The following is a 14,019-nucleotide window of genomic DNA, read 5'->3' on the forward strand; positions in this document are numbered from 1 at the left end:
TTGAAAAATTAGTTGACAATTTAGTTGAAAAATTAAATACATTTTTCAACTAATTGTCAGTATGCTTGTCTTCACCAACTTTAAGCTTTTATTTTTAACATCCTTCTATAATTTTTGCAATATTTTCTTGTTTTCGATTTTATACATATATTTTTATATTGTTTCTCATTGAAAAATAGCTTTTATTAATTTTAAAGGCTTCTAATATTTTATTCGTTTTTATTATTTTATTTATATTTTTCATGAAATGATTTAAATGGGTGTTATTCGTAGGCATTCAGAGTCATGAAAGTAAATAAAGTTTAAATATAATTTCAGAGAGTTTAGAAATGAAATGCTATTATACAAATGTTAATGAAAAAAATCAATCACAGTCTGACAAAAACATTTATTTACAATCAATACAAACATACAATATCACCAAGTATCCAATTTTCGCGTATCGTTCAAGGATAGGGAGCAGAGATGTTGGATTTCATCGAGTCTGCTTGAAACAGCATCTAGAAGAGCCGACTTCCACATATAAACGGTTCTATCCACAGTGGAGGTTGTGTTAATACAGTCCGTTCCGCCAAATTCGCAAACGCGATAATGGTGCAGGAAACCCAAATCGGGTCCCACATTAACCATAGTTCTCCCTGGCGCAAATTCCCAAACAAAATGGTTGCCCATTTCTACTACTCTCTCGGGCAGAACGATACATTTGGAACGTTGTTTGTGGGCATGTAACTTGGTTTTTCTGATAGTCTTTTGAAGAGTTATTAGTTGATAGGGCAGCCCCTCCGAATTGGGATCATTGGGCCAGTGCAGATAGAAAAAAGAATTTTGAAACGAGAAAGCTCCTGCACGGTGGGAACTCTTCTTTTGCAGGAATGCAATCAAATCAGTTAGTGAAGCATTAGCATGTGGTATAATATATTCGTCTAGATCAATCATCAATACGAAACGGTGTTTATACATTGTTCTATACAAGCAATCATTTAAAGCAGCAAACAATCCTTCTGTTCTGATTTCTTTCTGAGAAATTAAATCTAATTTCCAAGGTAAAACGGTGACGATACCTTCCTTGATGTAATACTGGAGAGCACAAGAAACTGCAGGCCCAATGGTATCATTGTAAAGAAAAAAGTGCTGTACACCAAGTAAACGATTTAATTCCACAAATTCCACTAAATTGACCAATTTATTATAATTATAATGTAGAGGTTTGATGCATACTGCGATTCCCTCTGCGGGTGATCCAGATGCATGGTTATTATGAACGACTAGACGATTGGACGAGCGGCTATCTCCAAGTTTTATGATAGATACTTCGTCGGGAATTTGGCCCACGTCTCTCTGTAGTGGACAAAGTATGAAGTAAGCGCTGTACTTCAAATTCCAATTTTCTCGTATGAGTTTGTTAGTAGCATAGACAGCTACGGGAGAACGGCCATTCCTAAACCAGAATTTACACACTACTCTGTCTGCAATACGTGTCCTAGCTGCCGAGATAACTCGAATGTAATTACCTCGCCTGTCATCGAAATATGCTGAAAATACAAAAAATTTATTCTTCGTACCACGCACCATCTGCCAGTGATCAGGTTCGTCTGATATCTTCCAACTATTGGATGTGATGTTTTCTTCTAATAGTCCTTCCGGTCCCACGTCTGACAAAACTCTAGCTAACTCCCTAGCCACATGGAAAGGCGGGACGATTTCTAATCTTCGATTCCTGCCGTTATTGAATCTGTAATCGGAGTAATCGAGTTCTGTATAAAGATGTCTGTAGGAACTGTTCTCGTCCTTGATGAGAAATACTTCGAAAAACAACATCAGAGCGAAAAAGGCCAAGAAGACAGCAGCCATGTACCAGGACAGAGATCGCCTTTCTGCCAACTTCTTGGCCTTTGCCACGCTTTTTGAATCTCGCCATCCTCGAGTCTTCTTGGTCATGGGTTCGATCCCAACCAATTATTCGGAAGTGAAAGGAGGAGCAGCTTTCCTGACGGTCACCACCTGTAATAAAAAGTTTCGGATTAATGAATATCATATATATTCATTTCGTGAGAATGTTACAGCAGCTACATAATATACGTGCCTAGGCAACAAATTAGCTAGATAGTAAGGCAACTATTTGCAATTACTCTTACATTTTAGCATTGTTAGAAAGATCAATAAGGAACAAAATACACAGTAACGCCAAAGCGAAATTATGTAATATTACAGTCACATAAAATACATCGATTCTTAATTATATTAACTTATGTTTGCAATCGATTTTATATTCCGAAGAGAATATCTTATCCATGATAGAGTAACAATATCGCATAATGTTAGTAATTATTCATTTCTAATCTTTACATTTAAATTTATTATATTTTCTTATAATAATATTTTAGATATAAAAATATTTTTAAATTGTTGATGAGAGTAATGCATAATTTAAATTGTATTATTTGTATCCCCGACAGATAGTTTCCCTAAGTGATTTGATTGATATATATTTTATATCTAATAGTATAAACAGAACAGAAAGCATTTCTATAAATAACTTAAGTTATAAAATAATTGACTGACTCATCAAAAGTAAAGAATTCATAAAATATAAATCTCATTACTGTCTAATGAAAGTGACACAGACTTATATCCTGCAAATATTGAATTCCATTTACAAGGTGTAAACAAGCTGTAACAGTAAAACTAGACAATTTAATATCGTAAATTTTCTGACATTTCGGAGAATATCTTACCAGAAGCTACACTCGCATTCTTCAATATTCTTTTTATTGGATCGATATGCAATTTATATGCACAACGCTTTATATTTCCATAAAACTCTATTTTTACACGATTAAAATTAAGTATTTCTAGGTAAAAAAGACAAAGATGAACTATCCGATATAACATTCATATTAAATGAGCTTACTTTGAAAGTTACATATTGAGTTATCAGATTGTTCATCAAAGGATAACGTTTTTTCTCTTGATTTTAAGAATAAGGAAATTGATCCTTTACTTTATGAGGCAAGAATAATTTGATTTCAGGAATAAAAAGTTCTTTACTTATTGTTATAGGATTTTTGTTTGTTTAAATTAAACGATAGAATTTTTAGCTGATTCAAAAATTTATCTTACCAATTTTTGATAAATATCAGTCAAGATACTTTCTTAAATATAATTTAAGATTAATTTTATAACAGGAATTTTGTTTTACTATTGATTTTTCAAAGTAATCAATAAATTTAATAATATTAAAGATCATGGGCACCAACTATAAGAGGTCAGAACACATTCGGGCCCAATAAAATTTTATATGGTGCCGAGCCCCCAAAGTTAAAAAAATTTTTCCACAAGAATATGTAAACTCAAGTCTTAAATGGACTTAAAAAAGGCAAAATCAGTTTAAAAACCCCTATTTTTTAAATTAGAAAATGAAATTATCTATCAAAAGTATCCATTTTAAAATCATAAGGATTGAATTTCGGATTGAAGCAGTTTCTCACAACTGCACGAGGTTCGACCGATTAGCAGACATCTTAGAATTGATTATCCTATATTATGCTACTCTTTTTTAGGTGATTAATTTTCTAGATAAATTGTATAATAATAAATGAATCACTCATATAATTTATAAATTAATGTATTGCATATTAATGAAAATGCAAACATTTTTGTAAGTTTTTTAAAGAAGATTCTCAAGAATTGTAAAAAAAAAAAAATTATTTTGTTGTTTGTAAACTAAAGTTGAAGATTTGAATAATGAATTAATATGTAAATTCCTAAATTAAAGTAGTTTAAAATATGTCTATTATGGAGGAACTGATCTAATAAAAAATTGTTTCTATTGTTGGAACTAAATAGGATTTTTGTACAGTAAAATTTTAATTCAGTTTATCCTTCTATTCATAAACTGTACAATACTTTAGCCATTCTCACAATATCTAACAAGATAATAATTTTCAAAAGAATAGCGATAAAGGTTTTACAGGGTTTTACAAATTTTTCAAATTGTATTTATATAGTTGTCCCTTGTAGCTTTAGTTTTCTTATAAAGTATAAAGTTTCTTAATTAAATAAATTATGGGTAGACTATATGGGTGCGTGTGTTTTAATGAATTATAACTTCGATATTAATTAATATGAAAAAATATGCATAAAAATGATCCATCTTGTTATTCTGTTCATTTTACTGTTTGAACAGTGCGTTTTTATATCTATTTCTAAAGCGAATTTGTGAAGAATTTTCTCCAAAGAGAAGCATTATAATATATAAAACTAGATTATTATTATGTTTAACACATGGTTGTATAAAACGCGAAATTTAAACGATTAGAATGAAATTAAGTTAGTTAATCAATTAAATCGAGCTCAAATCATCAGTTAATTTAATAAAATATCCTATTTAGTATACAAAATAGTCTTTAGCTTAACTTTATGGAACTAACTGATACTTTTATAAATTAACTTAGAACGATACGCGTTAACTTTTTTATTTATTTATTTATTTTCTGGAATGATGAGTTAGAAGTAAGATATATAATTCTGTTATATTATACACTAGCTGTTACCCGCAGCTTCACCCGCGCGGAATTTGCAATTTGATAGAAATAACCCTCCCTCGATACTTCACTAAGATTCTTAACATTAGTTGTTACTATAAAAACAAAAAATCGCATCTAAAATAATACAGTAGAAGACGTTCTTCAGGTTAAGCTTAATTCTCTCCCTCTTCCCCCGCGGGGGAATTTCGAAAAATCCCTTTTTAGTATGCATTTTCATGACGTACCAAATTTCACTTCTTTAGGTTCAGCGGTTTGCTCTGGGCGATGATGAATCAGTCAGGACATGTAATTTTATATATCACAAGTTCGGACACGTGCACTGTGTATTTCGCCGAACACGCGACTGCGCCGCGCGGTTACCTATCTCGTATACGTACGCTTCTTGCCCCTCGCCACCCGCTGACACCAAAAATATAACGCTTACCACCCACCAAAAATATAACGCTTATATGATATATTTTAATTTATATGAATGTTTAACGGAATAATATACAGCCTTTGTCAATCCTGAAGGTCCATTCTAGATATTGGTGAAAGAATTTTTGAAATCGGATGAGTAGTTTCGGAGATTACCTTCAACATCCAAACAAACTTTATCTCTTTATAATACTCGTATTAGCATAGATAAAGTATTATAAATTTTGAATAAATTTAAAATACTTTACGTTTTCGTTGTGAATTTTATTAAAACATAAAGTATAAAGCTCTTAGATTATCTTTCGACATTGCGTGTACGTACATTGTCTAGTAACTATTAATTCGGTTATTAACTTGATAATTTCGTAGATCCAGTTTCAAGTAATTTTCATCAAGAAGAGATATTTTACTAAACTCTTTAAATGCAAATATCGTGCAATTGGCATTTGAATACTTTCCATAAATCCATTAATTTATAATTGTTTAGATATGCAAATTATAAGGTAGCTTTCTTATAAATTGGCAGAAAATTTGAACGTCTTTTATAATTTAAAGAGTTTCCTATTCACAATTGAAGGAAACCCAATTGTCATTAATGTAACCATTAGTCAAATAATTTTGACAGGCATTAAAAGTTATTGGGCTGCAATTTTAAAAAAAAATATAGACCTATAAATAACCACTGTCGTCCGTCTGGCTGTCTGCCCTTCCTTAATCTCAAGAACAAAGTTAGATAGACGGAAGACGAGACCAGATATAGAAAGCGTACAGGCAGAAGACCCCGGTTAACTATACACGAACTTCCGTTCTAGATCAGAAGTCACATTATTTCAATTGAAATATTTTCCCCTGAAAGGCATTAGATAGATGACCAGCACGGACTCTATTCCTAACAGGAAGGTATGATGTACAGGGGCAAGACACTACTAATTTGAAGTGAAGAGCATGTATTTTAAATTAAATAAATTAAAAATATGATTAAAATTGTAGCCCGGCATTATGACGATGGAATGACGAGAATATTTGTTATGTGTAAGTCGAATATTTTTACGTATACAAATATTTTTTACGTATTGCAAATACAACACTCAATTGAGATCATTAAAAAGTCTATAATAATTAAGCAAAATCTGAACTTCATCCAAATCACGTTTTCACAAAATAGAAAAACAAGATTTTATAGAATGAAATTTCCTTCACGAAAAGAAGAAATTTATATTCTAAAGACATAATTTTTCACTATATTTTTAATATATTTATAATTCTTATAGATTATGTTTAAATATATATACAGTATATAATTTGTATTTTTTTTTAATGAGAAAACTTGCACTAAATTTTAACAGTAAGAATAATATTTGGAGTCATAACGTGTTAAAATTTTAATGAATAAATCCATTAAAACACTTGAAAAAAGTTAAATCATCTTTTATGGATTGTCCATTAAATGATGTAAAGTTTAAGTTCATTGTATTTTATTCAGACAATTCGAAGCACTTAAAAATTTAGTCTAATTGAAAAGAGCAAATTTTTTTAAACTTTAAAAAAAACATTTGTTATATTTTACATGAATTCTTTATTATTTTTATATCAAAGAGAAGCATTATAATATATAAAACTAGATTATTATTATGTTTAACACATGGTTGTATAAAACGCGAAATTTAAACGATTAGAATGAAATTAAGTTAGTTAATCAATTAAATCGAGCTCAAATCATCAGTTAATTTAATAAAATATCCTATTTAGTATACAAAATAGTCTTTAGCTTAACTTTATGGAACTAACTGATACTTTTATAAATTAACTTAGAACGATACGCGTTAACTTTTTTATTTATTTATTTATTTTCTGGAATGATGAGTTAGAAGTAAGATATATAATTCTGTTATATTATACACTAGCTGTTACCCGCAGCTTCACCCGCGCGGAATTTGCAATTTGATAGAAATAACCCTCCCTCGATACTTCACTAAGATTCTTAACATTAGTTGTTACTATAAAAACAAAAAATCGCATCTAAAATAATACAGTAGAAGACGTTCTTCAGGTTAAGCTTAATTCTCTCCCTCTTCCCCCGCGGGGGAATTTCGAAAAATCCCTTTTTAGTATGCATTTTCATGACGTACCAAATTTCACTTCTTTAGGTTCAGCGGTTTGCTCTGGGCGATGATGAATCAGTCAGGACATGTAATTTTATATATCACAAGTTCGGACACGTGCACTGTGTATTTCGCCGAACACGCGACTGCGCCGCGCGGTTACCTATCTCGTATACGTACGCTTCTTGCCCCTCGCCACCCGCTGACACCAAAAATATAACGCTTACCACCCACGAAAAATATAACGCTTATATGATATATTTTAATTTATATGAATGTTTAACGGAATAATATACAGCCTTTGTCAATCCTGAAGGTCCATTCTAGATATTGGTGAAAGAATTTTTGAAATCGGATGAGTAGTTTCGGAGATTACCTTCAACATCCAAACAAACTTTATCTCTTTATAATACTCGTATTAGCATAGATAAAGTATTATAAATTTTGAATAAATTTAAAATACTTTACGTTTTCGTTGTGAATTTTATTAAAACATAAAGTATAAAGCTCTTAGATTATCTTTCGACATTGCGTGTACGTACATTGTCTAGTAACTANATATTGTATATTCAAATACAGGGTAGTCATGATTAAAGAGTTCAGAGCTTTCTAGAAGAAGAAATAACTATTGCGCAAATCACAACGAAATTTGGTATACATAATGTCCTGAGTTGCGGTTTCGATTTTCGGTAAAAGTTTTACTTCAAAATTCAACCGATAGAGTGAAATTTCACGCTGGTGCACCTTACTTACTCTCAAAACGCAAAGTTATTTTCTTAAAATTCCCATTAGTCATAGTACCTCTTCGTAAACCTTTTAAACGCCAAAATTCCATAAGTGTCGAGTTGGCATTGCTGCTAGAAGAGTTGAACAAGTAACGCACGATCACGCAAAGTGAGTACTAACTTATGTTCACCTAACGAAAAATTGTGAAGAACGTTTTGCGATTCCTTTTTATATCCGAAATTCGTTAGAAAACGACATAATATGCACATAAAGGCTATAAGCATCAAATTTCGCCCTAACGGCTAAACTTTGAAGTAACATTTCTTCGAAAATCGAAACCGCATACTCGGGAGAGTGTGTACAAAAAATTTGATTCAGATTTCTCCAATAATTATTTCTACGGAAAACTTCAAATACCTGTTCTTTATGATTTCTTTACTCTGTATATTATTCAAGATAATTTCCAGCTACTAATTGCTAATTATAGTTTAACTTTTTCATATAGTTCTTACATTTAATAAACGTTACGTTTTAAGTCTGCATTTTGACACATAGAGGGTATTTAATATTTATTAATAAAATAAGAATGAAATTAAAAGAGCTATGTATTGTATTACAGGCAAATATATCCCTCATTTGCTTTCAATTTCTATTTTCACTTTCACCCAATACAATTGTTCAGAAATCTAAAGACTGAAAGTCTCTTTCAAATAATTTCCATAGAAAATCATTTAACAATTTCTATATCTACGGATTTACATACCGGTTGATCGTAATTAAAGTACTCCTATTGAACGCTGTCTATTTTAGCAGTCCAAATACAGCCAAATCTTTTATAACGACATTTCAAGACACGCGGAAGACATTACTATAAAGAAAAATTTAGTACGAAAATTCATCACTGTGGCACTTTTGGCTCTGCAAGCAACGAAAAGCAATTTTCTTTACGCACACGTGATTCAGTTAAGGCCATAAAAGTATAAGTCCGTTTCCACATATATTAATAACTTAAGTAAACAATTAACACAAATGAAACTGAAATGATTAAGTTGGTGTAAGTTAATTTAATGATATGTAAATTGGAAAATATATATCTAGAAAATATTTATTACTTTATTGAGTTATATTTTTATATTTTGATTTTTTTCTTCCTTTCGGCGAATTTGTGGGGAATATGATATTGGAATTATTCCGCATCAATGATTCGATGAATTGAAATTGCTTTCCTATCGAAAGATATCATCATTCCCTCGTCATCAATGAATATTTTTATCAAGCAATCACTTTTTCTATTTATAATTTTTTTAATATTAAGATACAAAAATTGTGTAAAAGCTTTTAATATTTAAAAAAGAAAAACATTTTGTTTTTAAATTACGGCTTGATTTTGATTTAAATAAAATAATTATCGATTTGGCAAATAATATATCTCTATATGATAAAAAATGATTTTTATAAAATTAAATATTTGTGCATTATTAACCTTAATTTAATTTAATTATATTTATATGAGAATTTTTATAATAATTTTATGAAAAATTTATATACATTTGTTTATATGTAAATTATTAAATTTCTTAAGAGATTATGTTTATTTAAATTATTTTTTAAAAGACTTTATATAGAAATAAAATAAAATAAATAAATAAATATTAAACTGCTTAATATTAATTTAACATAACTTCTGTAGAAGAAAGTATTTGTAAGTATGTATCTACATTATAATTGCCTTTTTCTATACTTTTCAATAGCAGAAATAGATAATTCAATCCAATATATAATTCCTATAATTTTTCTGATTTTTCAATAAAATCATTTTCTTTGAACAATTTTAATATTACCCAAGACGTTTCTAATATTGTTTGATTTATGATATAAAAATATATCAAACGAGGCATTAAACTCAATATTATCGCAGAAAAAACTCTATACTTCTAATCAGGAAAAGTAACTGTAATAAAGATAATCTGCAGAATTTTATAGGACTATTAAAATGGATATTTTTGAAGTTGACATTCACGACAGTAAAGCGAATTCGATGAAAAGAACAATATGCACAAAGATAAAAGGATCATAATGCGTGCCAAGTGAAAGAAACAATGGGCGTGTTTACTGGTAAAAACAGTTTTAATACAGCTGGATAACTAAGCCAATGACATAGTCCGTTTCATTTGAAACCGGCTATGTCATTGATTTGCTTTTCCAGGTGTATTAAAGCCGCTATAGCAGACATCACGCCCTTGTTTCTTAGACATTTCTCCTGTTTAGCATGCATTGGATCCACTCGATATCCTTTCCGTTATCAAGTTCAATATATAAATAAATATAAATAGTTATAATTTTGAACTTCAATGAATAAAAATTTAAAAATAAAAAAACACTAAACAAATTTTTAAAATTTCTGTAGCATTTCTATCTACCTGGAAGTTTGTATTTTATGCCTGCTAACTGTTTAATAATAAAACTAAATAGAATTCAAAATTCCGTTGACAAAACATTAAATTTAACACGAAAAGCTTCTTCGTTTGAGTGAAACCTACATTTTTACCTCAATTTTACGTCATTATTTCGCTATTTTAACGAGCGAGGATAAAACTGACATCGAATTGACGTTAAAATGGTGCATCATCTCAACCAAACCGACAGATCCGATAATGATGTTATAACTTCTAAGTGTTGAGTATTTTTATAAATTTCTATACAACTTTACACGAAATATTTGTTATCATATAGTAAGTCGACTTCATTTACTTATTAGCCTATACATTTGCACTAGAACTATGTATTTTTCCATTTGATTATGCGACTTAACACTCAAACCGATTATCGTAAAAGAAAAGACAAATAACGTTGAAATCAGAAATAATAAATATCGTCGTTTAATATGATGTTAATTCAAAAAGTTACAGGGATTAAAGGCCATATCTTTAAAATCAATACAATTGGTATATAATAAATATTTCAATAACCAAATATATAATAAAAAATTCATCACCTGAATTCAATTAGAATAAGAGTATGATTTCTTTACTCTGTATATTATTCAAGATAATTTCCAGCTACTAATTGCTAATTATAGTTTAACTTTTTCATATAGTTCTTACATTTAATAAACGTNAGTAAAACTTTTAAACACTGCGAGGAAAAAATAAATATAAAACTGGCCTTATGACCTCTAAATTTACGATTTTCTTGCAAGTTTGTAAATATGATTATGCAAGTTCTTGTAAGTTCGATATGATTATCACGAAAATTTCAGCGAAAATTTAACTACAGGAGGATAAAATCTCCTATTTATAGTAGTGCATATTAGGGTTTAAAAATAATCGAAAATTTAGAAGCCAGTTTTTTGAAAATTAGTGTTAACTGATCGAAAAATACAGTTATTTTAAAAGACACAACTGAGAGGTATCGATTTTAATTCTTAACAAGCATAGCTTAACAAGCATTCCATAAGTGACGTCCTCACTGGAAGGGAGGGAGTGGGTTATGACAAGTCGGACAAGGAGGAGAGAAGGCTTGAACTTCAATGGACATCCGTTTTATTTCATTAAGTTTTATACAGTTTATGCATTTTATTATTCATAAAACAATAAAGGTTTTGAGATGGGTTGAGTTTTATTGGACGTCCGAATAAGGGAAGGGAAAACTTGGACAAACTGGGACAATGGGATGAGGGGGACTAAAAATTTCAAGAAAAATGTGGACGTAATTTATGAACAACCCCTTAGCGCTTATGTTTTGGTCAAAGGAATGCAAAAATGCAACATCATACGTTTGCATATGAAAAAGAAAAGAACATCTTTTGACATATTTTATTTTAGGTAAAATATTACATCATTCAAACAGTGCCAACGGCTCTGGAGACCCGGAATCGAATCTGGGTGAGCAATCTCAAGAATTTTTGTGGTGGGGTCTATCCAGATATTTCGGCTGCTCAGACATATTTGGGACGGAACACCCATGAAATCAACGAGTGAAAAATGCATATACAAAAACCTAATTAATTACATTATGGATAACAAAAAGTGAGGAGTATCGAAAAAAATCCTTCTTTCAATATTTATGAAATCCTTACTACTCGGATGCCCCCATTTTGGAATTGCTGAACCTACGATGAATATGATTGAAAAGTCTCTCTAGTATCCACAGAGAGAAAAGACAAAAATAAAATTGATAGAAATAATTTTTGAATAAAAAAATTTATATTTAGAAACAAAAAGTAAATCTCTGTAAAACAAGTAGAAAGAATAAAAATAAAATTTATCTGTTTTAAAAATAACATTGAAATTAAATTTTTTATAATAGTAAAAAAGCTTTACATAGGAAAGAAAATACATTCTTGTTAGAAAAAGTATAAAATTAAATATAGATTTTATGTATATTTTTAAAATGAGATTTTATGAAACAAAGAGCATTACGGCTCTTCCTTGAAGAGGATTAGATACAAAAAATCCCACAGCTAATAAGCTTTCTGATTCAACAGGTTAGTCAAAGGTAACGCATTAGGTACTTGTAAAACCTCTAAATTTACAATTTTTAAGGTGGCTTCAAAGTATTTAAATTCATTTCTGACATTAAAATCTCTGAAATCTTTCACAGACATCATTTCTAATCTGTTCATTTCGCTTAAATACTCGTGCATTAAGTTATCTTCTTTGTTATTTTTAGCAACGCTAGCTGAACTTTTTACTTCGCGTTATTACCTGCTTCGATGATGTGTCATTAGGAAAAAGCTAAGAAATATATGTTCTGTGATTTCCTTTAATGCCTGTCTAGATTAATAAAGAGAATAAATCAAACTATCTATATTTAAAATCCTCTAGATTGGTTAGTTACCTCAACAATACGATGACTTCCTTCTGTCTTCTTGATGAATAGCGTTCGGTAAAGCAATCTTTGTTATTTTCAACAATAGGGTTTTCTTTACTATCTAGTTTCTTAAGGCAAATTTTCATAAGCATGCTAGCTTTAAGTAAAGTTGCTTTTTCAGAGCAAAGAACCTTCAAAACAAATTCAAGTAAACGAAAAGTTCAGCAAAGTTATCCAACAAATTCCATTCCTCTTCAGACATTTTCTGTTGAAGCTACAGCGCGAAGACCGTCAGGAATGCAGTTTCTTAGCTTTATAAAACGTTCAATCATAGAAAGGAGAATATTCCATCATGTCTTGCAGTCTACGATAAGCTTCTTTTCTTCTCCACTGAATTCCTCCTTTACAAAATATAATTCTGCTATTCTACACAAGAGATTTACGAAACATTCGGCATATTTTTCATACTTTCTTAATTTCTGTTAAATTATTTTTAGTAAGTTTTAGTGCTTCATTTGTGTCAATATTTATCTCAAACATGAAATCCATTTCCGGTCTTTATTAATATTATGACTAAACGTTGTTATAATCCATAATAATATTATTTATGTTTTCATCATCGTCTTCGCTGTCTGCATCAGCTATTTTTTCATCGATACACTCTCTAGCTTTGAATTACAAAACATCTAAAACTGCTAAATGAATGCAATGTCATGAATGTACAGTATATCAGTATCGTGAATAAAAAGAATTGTACAATACATCAGTCGTAGGATACATTCGGAAACATGAGTATTAAAATCTATCCCAAACTCTTTTAATATTTTGTTAACTATCTGTATATTTCTGGTGTAATTTAGAAAGTTACAAAACTTTATATGCTTTAATCTTATCAAGAAACCAATGCTGACTCCCATTATGAATATTTATAGTCATGTATTTTGACAATGAGAAACGGATAGCTTTACTCACTTCGTCTTGCTAACTGTTTCTTTTTTCCTTAAAAAAGCGAGCAGCAATTTTCTTAAACCAGTAGGAAATGTTGAATAACGTTTGTCATATTTAGTTTTCTGTAAATTCTCTTTAATATATTGCTGTTAGCAATGCAATAAAAATTTAATCAGTACTGCCAAGTCTGAAGTTTTTTCTTCAATAGATTTTCTTTGCACATTCATATTCTCTCAGTCTTTTGCCACTTAATGTAGGATGAATCACTTCTGTTGATACTATGAACATTTTTTGTATAAACTCAAATTTGACGTGATCCTTCACAATCTTGTTGTATTTCTTACATTTAGTTTCATTTATCGTAAGCAGAAAATAATCGCATATTTTTGGATCTACTCAACATACTCCACACGTTTATAAGGTGTTTTCATTCACAAATGAACTTAGTACATAATATGATAAAACAA

The 14,019-nt window shown here is 29.9% G+C and overlaps 1 protein-coding gene across 3 annotated transcripts; it reads right to left on the reverse strand.

Moving 5' to 3' along the window:
• Positions 1–334: 334 nt before the first annotated feature.
• On the reverse strand, positions 335–13,943 carry LOC111613316. 3 transcript variants are annotated; one of them, XM_023354670.1, is made up of 2 exons: positions 12,632–13,943; positions 335–2,001 (listed from the first exon to the last, which is right to left on the reverse strand). In XM_023354670.1, the coding sequence occupies exon 2, from the start codon at positions 1,936–1,938 to the stop codon at positions 418–420; it is 1,521 nt and encodes a 506-aa protein (XP_023210438.1). In that variant the 5' UTR covers positions 1,939–2,001; positions 12,632–13,943; the 3' UTR covers positions 335–417. The 3 variants fall into 3 exon arrangements, with proteins under 3 accessions (XP_023210438.1, XP_023210434.1, XP_023210435.1); XM_023354666.1 differs by lacking the exon at positions 12,632–13,943 and adding an exon at positions 2,912–3,020; XM_023354667.1 differs by lacking the exon at positions 12,632–13,943 and adding an exon at positions 2,736–2,855.
• Positions 13,944–14,019: the final 76 nt, after the last annotated feature.

The sequence above is a fragment of the Centruroides sculpturatus genome, unplaced genomic scaffold, assembly GCF_000671375.1.
Source record: "Centruroides sculpturatus isolate CEXI.00-Female unplaced genomic scaffold, Cexi_2.0 scaffold1646, whole genome shotgun sequence".
NCBI classification, from domain to species: Eukaryota; Metazoa; Arthropoda; class Arachnida; order Scorpiones; family Buthidae; genus Centruroides; species Centruroides sculpturatus.